Source organism: Scleropages formosus, chromosome 25 (assembly GCF_900964775.1).
Source record: "Scleropages formosus chromosome 25, fSclFor1.1, whole genome shotgun sequence".
NCBI classification, from domain to species: domain Eukaryota; kingdom Metazoa; phylum Chordata; class Actinopteri; order Osteoglossiformes; family Osteoglossidae; genus Scleropages; species Scleropages formosus.
Window position 1 is genome coordinate 7350602 of NC_041830.1, and position 17317 is coordinate 7367918.

A 17317-nucleotide genomic window follows, 5' to 3' on the forward strand; every position below is an offset into this window, starting at 1 on the left:
AGTGGACACCTTTTCATCCAAAGGGAGTTACAGTGCCAGATACCCTACATTATACTACCTACAGTGAAGCAGTCGCCTACACACCAGAGCAAATATTCAAGTTTGTAGAGTCTGAATTGGGGATTTCCTTGCTCAACATAATCAATATCCTACTGCAAGTCAACTTTAAATGTACACTTTTATGGATGAAAAAGCAATGCAAACAAGAATAACATTCAGGTACACAGAAACAGACCATGTAAATTATACAGTAGAAACATAGAAGCTGTTCATATATAAAACAATCCAGTTTCAGAGCTGAGATTTTTGGTGTAGAATTAGAATTTATCTACTGAGAAACTCAAAGAACTAGAGCTCCAGGCTCTACTGTTTCCCAATCCATAGCATGAGCGTGCAGTGCATCAATCTTAGAAACTATAGAAAAAATAAATATTTAAAAATGCTAGGGCTGCAAATAAAATTTTTCTAACATCTAGGCCAAGGGCTTTGAATCAACTATTAATGCAAGCTATAAACTGCTGTGTTACAACCACCAGGGTATCCATCTTCTTTTCTCTTTTTGGTTTTCTCTCCCCTGACTTGGATTTGGGGTGACACCCATCCATCAACGTCAATCCACAAGTGATGAATGTAATTTGCTGAACTGGAAAGGTGGGATTTCAATCTGACCATTTTCAATAAGCACTTGAGCCTATCCTGGAAGCACTGAGTGCAAGGCGGAAGAGGGGCACACCCCAGACATGACACCAGTCCATCACAGAGTAACCACATACCCACCCATTCACATGCCAAGGGAAAGCTGGAGTCACCAATTTACCTCAACTGCTTTGGATTGTGGAAGGAAACCCACAATGAGACAGGGGGAACATGTAAACTTCACACAAGCTGAGCAGGGATCGAACCCATGTCCATTCACACCATCCAGGCCCTGTGAAGCTACAGTGCCACTCTCTGCACCACTGTGCTGCCATAATGTTTGTTATACATATGCCAAAAGGACAGAGGGATACAGGATTGTCTTATGCCTGCCAAGAGCAAGAGATCCAACAATGCATATTAAAGTGACTCATTTCAACATTGTAGTTAATCTTTGAAGAACCTCTCTGTCTCTCAAGGTCTTTTGAGCAGATGGATGCTTACATTGCACAAAAACTTGATATTATGAGAGTATAGGAATCTTCAGAATATTGCTCACCCCATAAAGGACTTGACCTTGTCAAATTAGCTGGGCTTTCCTGGAGAAGTTTAAGTTTAGTACTGCCTGTGGCGATTATCCTGCAGTTTGAAGCTACCTGAATTGCAAAAAATACAATTATCTTAAAGCTCTAGGAGTCAGTCAGCAGGTATAAATCAGGCAGGTAGCTTATCTTTGAGAAATGTGTGCAGTCGTTGGCCACCCTGTGCTTTTTATGGCATTTCCAGGAAAACTATATTCCTTCTTCTGCCCTGATTTTCAAGATTGTCATATTTGGCCTTGAGGAATGCAAGCTGCTTTGCATCCAGAGCTAATGCCTTTTCATTAGTGGCACATGTATTCTCAGGAGGAAATGTTCTCCATTTAATTCCATCAAGGCAGCCTCCGTTGTTTGTGTTTCTAGTTTTGACACAGGGAATGACGTTGCACACCTGCCAGACTTTACCTGTTATTTTACGAAGAGAGGAACCTTTACCATCATGCTTGTTTCAGAGCTCTCTTTTTTAGGCACACCTTCACATAACATTTCTGTGAATTGGTGAAGTTTGTTCCTTTTGGGACTGAGAAGTTTGTCCTCAAACTTCATGTCAGCAGGCGTATGTCTAAGTAAATGCGTACGTCTGTGAGGCTGTTTTTCAATTTTCAGCAGCGTTTCTCTGGGACTGTGTGATGATTTTCTACTATTTACTACTTGGAGTTACTGATATTGCTGATATCTAAAGCTTTTATATCTTACAACATTACATATGCAGCTATTGTAAAAACTGTGCCAGAGATGTGTGGAGCCAGAAAATCAAGGTGTTGTATAATTCTAGGGTCATGTAATTCTATCATGTTTTTCAAAACCTGAAAGACCTCTGCAGGGGGTGCGGTGGCACAGCGGGTTTAACCGGGTCCTGTTTTCTCGCGGGTCTGGGGTTCGAGTCCCGCTTGGGGTGCCTTGTGACGGACTGGCGTCCCCTCCTGGGTATGTCCCCTCCCCCTCCAGCCCTATGCCCTGTGTTGCCGGGTTAGGCTCCGGCTCGCTGCGACCCCACATGGGACAAGCGGTTTCAGTCAATGTGTGTGAATGACCTATGAAATAAAATCTAATCATATCTAATATTTACAGTACATTTATTCATTTAGCAGACACTTTTGTCCAAAGCGATGTACATCTCAGCAAAAATACAATTTGTGCATTACATTAAGACAAAGAGACATGTTGGCAGACATGTGACTTAAGTAAATCTAGTTTGTTACCTTCCACTTGATGCACCGATGGTCATCGTTCGAGTAGTATATCTAATGTACCCAGCTGAAATGTTTCTAGATGAAATTTTTTACTGTGTAAAATACAGGGCAATAGATTGTAATTTGAATACAATTTTTCTAACAAATCTGCATGGGTGCAGGTGGGTAAAAGGGGAATAATTAAAACAAGTTAAGAGCCATACGCAAAAACCCCACAGGGACCAAAACAACAAGAGGCTAATAAGACAGATGTGTGAAATGATTTCACATTATTTTCTAGGCATACAAAGACTGCATGTGGGAGTAAACAGCAAAGGACAGCGATATTGCAAGAAGTCATCATTAATGGCCTCCACTTCCATAGTTTATACAGGTTGCTTATATAGTAGAAATGGACAGTGATTATGCTCAAGGTTACTCTAAAAGCATGCCATAGTCAAAGGAATCATCAACTGGTGGGATGAAAAGGGCAGTGCTTCTCAAAGACTTGGGTGCTCACTCATCCAAAAGAGTAGTAAACTGCAAGATTACAAATCCAGGTCCCAGAAATAATACAAAGGCTCTCCAGCGCACTGAAATCTGATAAAGTGCTCAACATGAACATTCATTATTTTGAACTGCTTAACAGCCTGAAATGTCAAAGTATTAAAGACCAGAATGAATTGTGATGCATCTGAGTAACAGGTTCTTCCCTGCCACGCGTTCTGCACCCTCACTTTACGGCCTCCTGCTGTACCATTCAAAATTTGTGGAGGGAAGAAGATCTGTTTCTTTTCTGATTGTTTATTGTTCATATCTGCTTAAAATTCTGTCTTCCAGGTTATACTAAAAGTGTTAATCAAACCTTGAGTGCACTGACAGATCTTGTAATGACAGTGTACTGAATCTCTTCTCTGTTTTGAAAACACTGGGACAACCTTCACCTATCATTGCTTTTCCGCACGCAGCTATTGCAATCAGATCATGTTTCATGTCCACCAGGAACCCAAAGGCTCTAAAATCACAGGAATGAGAAGTTAAATTCATCAAGCATAAACTGTATCTTCATTCAGTTCTAATGTGATTCTGGATGGAATAAAGAGATTACTTCCTAACCATTTTAAAATGTAGGACACCTTTCTACGACTTCCAGATTCTTTACTAAACTGAAATTTAAACTAATACAGCTACTAGCTTCAGTAGAATTGGCTACTGCTGAATGGTGAACATGTGCAAACTGAAGATAAGGAAAATACCTTAAAAAATTACATCTGCTACTATATAAATGTAGTGTTTCCCTATATATTACCTCATACAACGAGACATTGTTAAAAGTGGTTTACTATCATGCCTTTCAAGTAAAAGGGAGAAAAAAATTCAGTATAATGATACGTCAATGTTTTCTCACCTAGGGAAGAACAAGCAAACATTAGCATGAGACACATCACTATAATCAGAGTGCATGACTTCAGCATATGGCCTTTAAAGACATTTTCTTCCAAGGTGATGCCTTACTTTGTTAAGGTGTTCCTCCAGACTGCAGGAAGGGTCATGTTTGTTTTGCAGATTGTAATTTGCTGATTGTGATTCGTGATTCATAGCCATGCAGTGGCTGAATATTGACACTGTTCTTCCATAGGAGGAAAGGTTAAAATCCCCGAGCTGCTGCACAATCACTCTTCCCCGATCTGTTAGGAGGTGCTGGTTCCTTCAGACAGCACTCAGATTCTTGGCATGACTATTTCATTTGCAGCTTGAAAAGTAAATGGGAAGCACTGAAACTCTGAGGCAGTTCTGAGCAGCTTTCAATTTAAACAAATTCTGATTAAATAAAGAGTACTGTCAATTAGTAAGCTGTAAATGAGAACTAAACTGAAATGCTCAAATGTTGCTGGGTGCTGTAATTATACTGGCTCATCATGTTACTGACATAATTGTGACCAAAGGCCTCTTCTGGCTGTTATGGTTTTGTTTGTTTTGGTAACTTGTTTTGTTTGTAATTTCAAAGTCAAATCTACCCCTAAGTCACAATCAGTAAAAGCTTAACCCAGAAATGTTTAAACTCATTCTCAGGTTAGCTTATGTAAAGACCTGGGGTATAAATACAGAAAAATAAAAAACACTAAAGTAATTTGTTGATCATTTGATGTTTTCATTCCATAAGCTTATAACACTCCTTTAGTTTTCCTGTGATGAGTGTTGGGAAGAACAGCAGTGACACTTTGCATAAGCATTAAATGCTGTATTTTCTGTTTGTTGCAAAATCGTATAACACACTTGTTTCACACAAAGTAATATTAATGTTAATAACAATTGATATAGTTATATAAATAAAATACCACCCAAAACAGATTGATTTCGCCATAATGTAGAAAACATAATGTAAAAAGACTAAGTATCTTACGTTGTGTATTAAATGTCTTTATCTATGTTAATGTGCAGTGTGTTCCTACTGTATGTTCTCAGTGTCCTTTAAGTATTTGAAAGGAGAAGGTTGCTCAAGATAATATATACTGAGTGACACTTTTGGGGAGTTTTAATTGTCTAAGTGCTCTGCATTAGGTAACAGAGCATTCTTCATAGGCTACGAGGACTATGTCTTTCAACCCCACAGATGTCACACATTTATGGTCTTACTGTAGCTATTAAAAGCGTACATTAAGTACAGCTGATATAATGCAGGAATTTGGATCTAGATAAATTTGTATAAATGTGGCTTTTCATTTTAATCTACAGTAATCCATAGCCTTGTTCAGATGTATAACAAGTACCTCTCGTGCTCAACCCCAGTTTTAATACTCAAAGTGAAGCACATGATAACAGCACACAGAAGGATGGAGAGAAAGGTCCAGTTTTAATATATGGTATATTATACAGTTGCATAACCCTAGGAAGATTATATAAATGTGGAAGGGACTGCTATGTTTTTACCATAGTATGTTCTAGTAGGACTGCATTTCTATGATGTGGTAAAGGGAAATAATATCGTTGGTTGTGCGGAAGCTGAACACTATGTTTGTTACAAATTTTGTTTGTAATGGACCTGCTTGTTTGGTGCCAGCTGCAATGAAACACCCTCTTGCTCTGACCGTATGGTTTTTCTCTAGTGTGATATATGGAGCAGCTGGCATGCACAGGAAATACAGTCCACATCTCTGGAAGATTACATCACTAGGGCTTTGTCTGTGGATAAAAGACCCCTAAGCTAGAGTCTGCTTAACCCCTGAGAAAAACATCCAATTATGTAAGACAAAAAATATAATGTTCTACCTTCAACACAATTCCTTGACTATATGATGTTGCAATGTTATTCTAAGAGGGCCTGTTATCAGTGAACTGAAGTTAATTAATCTGCAGCAATTTTGATTGTCTTTTTTTGCAATACATTCAACTTGGCTGTCTATGCTGATCTCAGCATGGAATAGCGAAAGTTAAGCAAGCAAATGCAGACCCTGCGTTCCAAAACATGGCTTTAAATCAACATGATGAAAAAAATGACATAAATTAGCATTCAGCGCCAACACTCTATTTAAAAACTGAGTATTTTGGACTGTTTGTTACTCCACACCATCAGACTGCTCATCTCACTTGATGGGTTTTAAAGTTATCATATTCTGCTTGTTGTAGAGGGATTTTTCCCTTTGCGCTGAGCTAAACTGTGATTACTGGTGGAAGATTAGGTTTGTTCATAATCACCTCAGGTCAACATTAACATTCCTTTTAATGGGAAAAATCTCATCTGTGTGCAGAGCACGTGCCTGACCATGAAGCAATCCAAACCGGGGAAACACATTTTGACAATTATAGCCTATATTCAAAAACTGACAACACTACCAAATATTTTTCCCAGCAGCGAATTGGGAAGGATAAGCAAATAGGTCCTAGCTAAATCCCACTCTGACTAATGGAAAAAAAGTTTCCAACAGAGTTAAGGTTGAGGACCCTGTCCTAGTGCACTTCCGCAGCTCTGAATAGAGACCTGTCAGTGGGATTAAGGAAGGTAGGCACCACTGCCTGAAGGAAAAATGCATGACCAGTGAGAGGGATCAGACTTATCTGACTTGTTACGGGATCTGAGATGCAGTACTGAAAGCTCAGACAGGACTCTGTGAACCTCTGTGTTCCATCACCCCTCCATCAGTCTCTCCCACCTGCCTATCACTGATGCAGACGACAAGCATCACCGATACACTGATACCACAACAGCCACTGGTTGCACGGCATCCTTCAGATCACACTCTGTCCTGGACGCCTTTATAACATCATGTGACCACTATTAAAGAGATTAGCCTTCGTGTATCCCACAACATGGTGGGGGAGGGATTAAGAAGGCTGGGGAAAATCTCTACAGGCAGCCACACACTGCCTGGGATTGGACAGAAGGCTGGTGGCTGTGGGGGTTGTGGTTGAATGGTCGGACAAAGCATTGGTGGGCCATTTGGGGCTTGTTAACAGTAAAAATAATTTATCTCTGGTGGGCATCTGATCTGAGCTCTGACCTTACGAGAAAAGCCAGCCAGCCAGCCAGCCCTAACCCTGTGTAAAATATCTGGGTATGGTGACTTTCTCATTCGCTTCTAAAATACATGCTGAAAATGCTTGCAGCAAAAGATTCTGAATAAATGTTGAAACAGAATTAAGACTAAAACTAAGCAAATATTACCTATGGCAAATACAATATTCCCTAACTTTGGAAGTCAGATGTATAGGAAAATGACATACTTAGGCACAGAACATTCTACAGCTCTGTTTCAAACATTGCACTCTATTTGATTTTATTAACCCAGAGGAATATTATTAATTCCTTAAAACCTCAGTTCTTGTAGAAGGGAAATCTCACTCTGGATTTAGCACTAATGCAAGGATTTATGCCCAGTAGAAACTGACGTCAATGGATCTAGCATTTTAGGATGGCTACTAGGGGCGCATACACGCTCGGTTCTTCTTGATGTCAGGCAAATGCCATCGTGTTTATTTTTCTTCTGGATCAGTGTCTTTGCTTGGTTTTCTGAAAGTGAGGGGCAATCTCAAGAGCCTGTGAATCTGATGGTAACCTATGAAACAGAACAAACTATGAAACATCTGTCAAATGTGATAGCAATAATGAACTCACATTCACAGCTACATTAATTCAATAGTGCTAAAATAAACATAAGGATACACTGAAATGTCCATTTATCAAATTCAAAAATCAATTAATATTTATGGGAAGTCTTAAATTTAGTTGTAAATTTCCACTTCCTTTATTCCTCAAAGTGGCTTTCTTAAAGCAAGGCCCAATATTACAACTGACACCATTCAAAAACTCGCGTCACTGCCTAAGAACTTCAATGTGTGTGGATACTTTGGATGTGAAATGACTATGGGGCTACACAGAAGCATATCAGCTTTAAGAGGGCACTGTTTTCATTCATATTTACTTATTTACCTCCAGATTTAGCTATTTCGTTTTCTCAAATGTACACTACATACTGTAATTTAATAGAAGTTGTGAAATTATACTTTTATTTTTCAGAAGCAAGAAGGGCATCCTTGATTATTAAGTTTTTACATTTTCCAAAAAGAATCTCTTCACCCCTGCAATGTTAACAATGGTGTGTATACTTTTATCTCAGAAGGAAAACCATTATTCTTGTTAAAATCAAGCATCTTGTGCCTGTTTACGGCAAAAAGCTGTCAAGGAGACAGTTGGGACCTACACAAACCAAATACAAACAGCAATTCTGCAGCCTTGCCTGGTGAAAGATCTGCTCTCAAATTTTATTTATAGTTATTTTTGCATCTTTTTAAAAAACTGTTTTCATTTTAATCATAGAATAAATAAAATTATTTACAAGTTATAATGACTGAGTACCAAGTGCAACCTGTTCTTTAATGGAACAATACAAAAAGCTCTGTAATGAAATGAAATTCAAACAAACTGGGGAATGGGGGATGGGGTCCAAGGAAAAACCACTTGTGGATCTATCAAAGAAATATTGTCAGTATTATGAGTGGCAAGATGGTTAGCTTAGCCCACAGTTCCACATAGATGGATGGACTCATGTGTTAATCATTTCCAAACTTGCTACTTCCCATCTTCCTACAGAAGAACTAATATTTCCTTTGTGGTGCAGATATAGCCTTGCTGGAACAGCCCACACATATGTCAATCGCAATTTCCACACTTTTTTTTTTAGCACTGATGTAAAACAGATGTTTCTCGTGACACTGAAAAAGGATCAATAGTTGGACATACTTTAAAGGACACAAACACAAGTACAAAAATATGAAGACTGCATACACTGCTTGTGCACGACTCAAAACTGCAACCCACTTCAGGTGGTGATCTCAGAACATCATCAGCCCCTGTCTTTGTCTGAAAGAAGACATTCATGCCTTTACTGTTCTATAGCATGACCTAAATTGATGTATTTGCCTGGAGGCAAACTGGCCAACTTGGATTGCACAAAATCTTCTTCTTTCTGTCCCTTTTAACGGAGATCCTTGTACAAATGTGTTAGTAATAAAGATATTTACTCAGAAATATAATAATTATGAGATTAGTGAGAATAAAACCCTTTCTCTGTCTGAAAAATGAAATCAACACTACTAGAAAACTAAGTGGAGAGTAACCCTCAGTATCTCAGAAGCTCAGCCATCCCCATATTCCACTAAAGCAGCTACTCCCATGGACTATGAGAGAAGGTGTCTGCATTTCCTAGACTGATTGAGACCCAGACAATAAGGAATATAGTGCCTCACGCAGTGTGGCCAGCCAATGTCATCGTACAACAGACAGAATGGTCATTGTCAAACATTACAACCAAAGACCGGGACTCAAAAATCTCAAAAATATAATAAGGTTAAGGGGACGGACGGCTGTTGTTAAGTCCATGTGGTCACGAGTTGAATGTTTAATTTGAAGACTACCTGTAATAATAGTGGTTTTCTCCAGATTCAAATAATGATCATGGGTCAGAAAGTCCAGACTGACTGCCAGCTTGGAAATTCAAGCCCAGTGTTTCCCATTGGGAAAAAGCTTGCCCACTTATTCTTCATATGCACATATGTGCTCTAGGAGATTCCAGTTTTCATAAGCCCACTCTTGGCCGAGGAAGACAAGGTGTAAGAAACACTGTTTCTTAGAGCTTTCTGGACATCAGGAAAGGCCTTTACTGGAATCCTCCAGAAAGGGCCCTAATTAATAAACTTGTGAAAAGTAGCAGATGAGATCAAATGTGTTCTGAGTTCCCTGTGCAGGGGGACCCAGTAGGTGATGCACTTTTCTATTCAAATTAAAATCTAGGCTGAGCAAAACAGAGCAGAAAATGCTACTTGGGGTGTTTTTTTTTTTTTTTTTTAAAAACCTCCTCTAAGAAAATTGGTCAATATTCTAATGACAAACTGGAATCACACAGCATGACTTCATAGTGGGAAGGGTACTTCCTAATGGTAGACTGATTTTTTTTGGTTCCTATCTCCGGGGGCCAGCTTGTCTAAATCCAGCTCCATTTGAGCAGAAAGGCAGAACCTGTCTTTGCTAGGAGTCTGTTAACCCCATCTTAGTGACACGAAAAGTAGCAACAAGATTCAGATTATCCCATGTTCCTTAATTTACGTTCACACTGTTTTCCATTTTTCCAGTAAAATAAATATATTTTCAAAAGTTTAGGTTTAAAAAGTGAACATGACTTACGATGTTATTTTCAGTTATAGCCACACATACTTTATCTACAGTGATTGAAGGCACATGCAAATTATATCCAATAATTACATAAAAATCCAAAAAAGGATTGAGACACACAAATTGAAATTCTGTGAAAAGATACTGTTATTCAGCTTCTGTATTTGCATCAATTAGGCATCAAAAAACTGCTGAATTCCAACATAGCACCATAAGGCTGACTGCCCTGTTATTTAAGCAACTTATGATTTCTAAAGGATTATTTAAGTTATTCTTGAACTCAGTAACACTGAGTGACTTCCAATGGACCATAATTTTTACTTTTGGATATTGTTTTCTCTGTGTCGGGAAGCCACGCAGAATTTGATTAACCTTCAGGTTTCTACAAAAGAAAAAATGTAGGGTTTGACTTCACTAGATACAATTAGAAAATATACTGGGTTTTTTTTTTTCAAAAAATAAAACTGTAGTAATTTAAAAGTGAAATAAAAACTACAGGCAGTAGTAGTAGTAGAAAATATCAAGGAAAGTTGGAATGTGATAAAAGTGGGGTTTTAATTTAAGGTATTCGCTGTTCATCCCAGGAAGAAAGGAACAGGTGCACTTTTGGCCCTGGTGAAAATGTCATGTAATACATGGCCTTGGTCTCATTCTGCTCTATTTTGGTGGCTTGAACTTCCAGCTCAACTTTAGAGGAGATAAAGAGAAAGGGGTCGGTATGCAACAGAAAGCCCAGTGGTAATACTGTTGAAGGCTGTCAGAGGAGCTTAGCAATTTTAAGGCTGGTTTAAGTCCTGTCTTCTCCCTGACGTTTCTGTGCTGTGACCCTGTGATCCATCTCAGCCCTATGTGTGCTTTCCCCATCCTTCTCCTTTTAAAAGAGTCACATAATATTAAAGGAGTCACGTTGTAGCTTTTACCGGGTAGTTTGATGTGACTCCGTCTTTCCCACAATCTTTCTCAAATGGTGTTCCACAGGGCTTAGTGCAGGGTCCCTGACTCTTCTTTTGACAAAGTAGAACTTAGAATGTGCATGTATGAGTGAATGTGTGTTTTATCCTGCAAAGGTCTGCAGTACTGTCTAAAGGATACCCTGTCTTACACTCACATGCTTCCAAGTTTTTTTACTTCCTTTACTATTCTGCATCAAAGAAATGGTTATTCATGACAATTAATTAATTAATGAAATTGGGCAAATTCAGTAGATCTTTTGAATTATATGAAGTACATGAGTATATACATGAGTGTTCATGACAAACTGGAAATGGCAGTATCGGTGCTTTTCCCCGTCAGGAATTTCGAATGATTTTTTTAAAGATACATAACTTTACAGCAATGAATATGGTAAAAAATTTCCATTTAGTATCGACTAATTTAAAATCTAGTTTGCCACATATGGCTGTTTTCTTGCTGACCCCAGAATGTGCTTAACTTTGTGGCATAGGATTAAAGCTGAGATATTACCTCTTACTTTACTATTACTCCACTATTACATTACAAAAATCTGTAGTACTGTGTTAAATTTATTCCGCAAACTGAATCAAGAGGTGCTTTGTCTGTTTACTCAGTCTTAGCAGAATTACTACTTTTACAACTTTAAGATTATGCTACTCATGGAACATCACCTGTGTTATTAAAAAGAGTTCCCACAGTGTGAGCTGCAAGTGCATAATTCTTAACCATATTAAACAATGTACTACACATCCCGAGGATAATGTTCCTCAGTTTTTTATTATTATTATTATATTATAGTTCCTCAATCTATTATTTTGATACCTATCTAGATTTATTGTGAAGTGATCATGTTCTCTCCTTTCTCCTGCTTTGTGTGATTTATACACATTCAGAACTGTAAATAGTCAGCCCCAACAAGTTGTTGTGAAACAATAAACTGAAAACTATGCAAGAAACAATTTCCCTGAAAGGCTAAGTCCCTTGGTACAGCGCCTATAATAATGACCCTTGCCTAGTACTGCATGTTGTGTCAATCTATGTTCCTTCGTATTCGAAGATTATACACACACACACACACACACACACACACACACACACACGCACGCACACATTTTCTGAACCACATGTCCCATATGGGGTCACGGGGAGCCGGAGCCTACCCGGCAACACAGGGCGTAAGGCTGGAAGGGGAGGGGACACACCCAGGACGGGACGCCAGTCCGCCGCAAGGCACCCCAAGCGGGACTCGAACCCTAGACCCACCAGAGAGCAGGACCCGGGCCAACCCACTGCGCCACCGTACCCCCTAAAGATTATACAAATATAAGTAATATATGAACCTTGTGTCACATCCTTGCACGACATCAAAAATGGCATGCTATAGGCATAAAAAACATTAAATTGATGGCTAAATAGCAAGAACCATTGAAAATAAGGAATAGAATATATTAGCTATGTCCCATTTATAATCAAAACAGCTTATTGTGTGATTGTGAAAACATAACAACCCTGATTTATCAAATGGACTCCACCTCATCTACTCAATGCAATGAATGTGGATTACACTGTCTAACTGAGAATCCATTAATTATCTTTATAGCCTCTGCATGATACATTAAATAATCATTACTAATCTTGTTCGTATAATTGTTTTCAGTCAGAAAAAAGAAACAATAATAATTTTAAATATAAATCAGTTAATAATATAATATTAAATTATTACATTTATTACTGAATTTATTATTAATCAATAAGAAAATTTTTCAAAAAGCCTTTACCTAATTTCTGTGACATTTCATCTTAATGCTAGTTAATCCTAGACATCACATGGAAAGAAACCATATGTTTGTATTCCAGTTTACTTAATGATATACAAATAGCGCTAAACATCTGCTTGAGTCAAAACTAAGATAGTTTCACTGGAAGCACAAAATGTGAGTCGAATCATTTTGTGAGCAAGCATAACAGTTAACAGGAAAACACACAAACATTCACGACAGACTAAGCCAACAGGGTTTTTAACAGCTCTTTATACAGCATGCCATACTAAATAGTGCAGTAATGGCCCAATTCCCTGCAGTCTGACAGCACCGGCATTTATCTCTGAGCAAAACTGGCTGAAATGGTACATATAAGTGAGCTTATCAGTTAGTGGGGGCTGGCTCACGGTGGGGACACTTTCCTTGGACCAGTTCTAATAAAAAAAGTGTATCGCAGGCTTATTTTTGCCGTGCATCCTGAATGACAAAGACATTACATTATTAATTATTTTCTCCTCGATAATGTTCCGTTTTGTATTCAGCCGGTGACACTCACAGTAGGAGCATTCCTGAACAGACTGCCCATGGGAAATGACAATTAGCGTTGCACGCATGTCATGGACCGCTGCACTACACAATACCCATTTGCCACAAATACAAACTCTCTGACAATTAGCCCTACCATGAAAGCCTTGTTCTCCAACATAATGGGCTGATCTTTAAAGAAGCAGATGAACTGAATGTGTCAACATGACTGGGGATCTGGCGAGTTTTACATAAACTGCATACAGTTTAATTTTAGGCACGGAATCAAATTACAAGGCCTGTAATATATGCAAAAAAATTTATAAAACCGTCATGTGTTCAGTGTTGGAGACCCTCTCAAATCAAGACTGCTGGCTTTTTCCTTTACTATACACAAAGCATGGAGTGTATCTGAGGGTCACCACACAACACTGGTGACAGTCAGAGTGTCCCTCACCGTACCAACTGCTCGGAGGATTAAAAGACACGCAGCACCATTCTAATTTAGGACGGATCATGACTCGATGAGGGCTGCATTTTCCAGATTAACCCTGATTGTGGATGTGCGTCGGACAAATCGCTCGCATCACACAGGTGGCAGGTAATTACCGAGAGCAGAGTCTTAATTCACAGCTCCGAATCCATGGTCTGCTGTCTACTTTAGAAAAATAACTGCAAGCAATGCAGAGATTCCAGCCATCGCATCTGAATGACAAATTTGTACATCAGCTGTCCAGGTTCAACAGGTGAAGACAGAGATCTGACATAGTAGACTGAACAGAAGAGGATTAAAAAGAACCAGAACTGAAACAGAATTACTGCAAGCCTACAGGACATTAATGCTGAGCTACTTGTTGCAACTAGTCACAGAATACAGCACACATTACCTTCTACAGACGTATGACGCATAAGACTTCATACTACACATGGGTTGCAAATGAAAAAACAAGAGAACAGAAGTGTGCTGTTAATCTACTACCAGAGCAGGGCGTCGACTAGTTGGGGTATACTGACTTCAGCAATGTTCCACGCAGCAAAGAGGGTAGGTGAAAAGACAGTGTGATCCGACAGAACGCTGTTCGCATCAGAAGAGATGCAAAAGTGCTGCTGAGCAGATGCACCCCCACACACGACGGAAGAGCTTGCACGCTACATTCGGTAAGAAGAATCCTGTTAGACGTGCAGTAAAGGTCCCTGCTCAAGCATCACAAATGCACATAAGTGAGCCAGAATCCTGACAATGTTCTATTGTGTCTGACAGCTGAGCTCCAGAAAAGGTGGGATTGTCTTAAGTACGTAACAAAATCACAAATGTGTGGAACTGCTGTGTTGTGGAAGCCAGTAGGGAGGGTGACCCCGTAACCTCGTGATTCCAGCACCGACTCTGGCAGAGAAGCGTTTGCAACAGGATTTGAATCGCAGATGGCTGTCAACTTCAACAGTTGGTTGGATGCACAGGAAGGAGGTTGTGTGGATGCTGGGGTCACTTACTGGAGTCGTCCGAGTCGTATCCCTCCACATCTGGCTCCTCATCCTTCCGGCTGGGTGGCAGCGCGGTGGCCCCAAAGGCACGGTCCATGTCCTCCTCATCACGGGGCTGGTCAGAGGAGGGTCCCTCGGACTGCTGGCTTGCAGAGGAGTGCAGGGAACCAGCCCGGCTGAGGGCAGGGGGCGCTGTGGAAGGAAGACCCCGTGGATAGCGGGGGAAGTAGTCAGATATCTGTTTAATGGGCTGGATGGGCCCAGGACAGACATCGATGGCCATGTGCTCCTGGATGCTGATGGTCGTCTTCTCGCCTTTGCGGAGTGTCATGCATGCGGCCCTATTGCAACACGTCAGCCAGACCCACCAAGCGAAATCAACGAAACGAAAACAAAAAAGGAAAAAGTTTGAAAAAAGAAAACAGTTAAAAAGCAGGAGAAAAAAAAAAGTTGTCTGGCTCTTCCACTACTACTTCGCTAAAACTGTGCAAGAGAACAAGGAAGCCCCTTGACAGACGGGGTGTGTGTGTGTCTCCCCCCACAAGCGTGCAACACCGCGCTACATGGAGAGATGCGCGACTGCGCTGTGCTGCACTGTGACCATGCTGTCTGCCTCTCTGTGCTGGCTGCTCTGAGAGCTCTGCTCCAGACCCTGCCGACAAACGTGTGTGTGTGTGTGTGTGTGTATGAGAGGCTGTGAGGCGAGAGAGAGAGAGAGAGGGAATGAGGGTGGGGATTAGGAGGAGGGGCCAACCAGCATCACTGCTTAGCAACCAGGCAGTAAACAGGAACCACCAGTATGGGCGGTAATAGCACTATTAGTCTCCTCCGTCTGTCAGCGCGAAAGATGGGCTGTCTCTGTGAGCGCAAGGCGCCACACTGCCTCCCCACAGTACCACCCAGCCTGAGCTCCTGCTATCTCAGCTGCTCTTAAGGCAAAATACCAGCAACAAGTGTATCCAAAACAGCAGTAAAACACATTAAAGACAAGACATAAAGAGGTTCCTTGGACCGAGCAAGCTGAACAATGGCAGCGCCTCTCAGAGGATGACTGCCGCAGAATAAGATTACCTTACTGTCAATATAAAATCAAATCTATTCATCTGTTGTTTTTTCCTCACTAAACTTCAGTTTGAGTACAGTGAAACTAGCTGTCTGTGATCAAGAGAACTGAATATTTGAGATGTACCAGAATTAAACACGCAACGGTGAAAAGAAGGTATGGCGTACCATGACTAAACGCTTTCAGCTGTAAGGTAAACACTTTAAAATAAAGTTTACAATTATGAAATATCAGCCCAATAAATTGGCCTAGTAAATAAGGATGGAGACTTTTTTTTACTTGCTTTAAAGTGAAAAAGGGAAATTTGGCAAAATATTGGGTCATGCTAGGTTTAAAGATTGTCACCAGCTTCATAAACGAGGGCAAGAAAGGAGACTCGTCCTCATCCATGAAGTAAAGGCTCGGTAATATTTACGAGAAATTTAAAAACATCTGGTTTTAATTAAAAAAAAATTTCAAATGCCATTCAAATGTGCAATCTCCTCAGCACAATTTATTACACCATTTGATTTATAAAGCAATAGTTATGTTGGTAGCTTTCCCTTCATTTCATAATGAAACAGGATTAATGAACCATGAGGACAACTTTAAACTGTGCCAAATTATTATCCAAAATGAAGTTAAAAAAGGCAGAAAACAAAAAAATACTGTTGTGGAATAAAATGAGTAACTAATAATGTAGGAAAAAACTGATGAATCAATAAGTAACACACCACTCAACTGGGAAATGCAAATGAATAACCAAAGCAGCAAGGGAAATACCTCTATTTACTGTTTTCACTACGGATGACATGTACTGTGTGTACAGTTGTCATACGGATAACAAAAAAAGGACGTCATACAAGAGATCAAAAAGCACTATTCTGTCGCTTTTGTGCACTGAGAACAGTTTTCCGTGACCAGTGGCCATTCGAAAACTTCTTCTGAACCTGGCACTTCGTCAACACAGCACCACGCCTACACTGACTGTAGCGCGTTATGAAACTTGCTAATCTGGGCACTCGCAGGATGACGTGCTTGAGGGAATCTGAAACTCAGAAACCCCACACACTGTCCACAATACATCAGTTGAACAACGCTTAAAATTTAGATCTTAGTTTCAATATACTGAACATATTAATCAAAAGTCATGCAATTCACAGCAAAAAAAAAAAAAAAAAGCTTTTATAAACTAGAAAACATAGGAATGACTGGGTTTTGTGACAGGTGATGCACATGAGTACAAGAACTTACTGAAGATTTGAGCAGTGGCAGCAAGTAAACACTAGTGACCACTAGGATGATCTATTATGATATAAAAGCCTTCACAACATTTATTCTGCTTGGCAGAGAGTGGCAGAAAGGTCAATGCAGTGGTGCCCAACTGGGTAGCTCTGCCAACCCTGCTCATCCATCATCAGGTTTGGAATTATTTGGTCAGCTGAGATAGAGGGAAACAATCATTTCACACACCCCCTTCC

General features: G+C 39.9%; 1 protein-coding gene across 1 annotated transcript in view; it reads right to left on the reverse strand.

The window, feature by feature from the left end:
• Positions 1-15435, reverse strand: part of LOC108928060 (double C2-like domain-containing protein beta) — a 75501-nt gene extending 60066 nt beyond the window's left edge. Inside the window, exon 1 of the mRNA XM_018741829.2 lies at positions 14804-15435. Within this exon, the coding sequence (XP_018597345.1) occupies positions 14804-15125 (322 nt within the window). The 5' untranslated portion in view covers positions 15126-15435. The remainder of the gene's footprint in view (positions 1-14803) is intronic.
• Positions 15436-17317: the final 1882 nt, after the last annotated feature.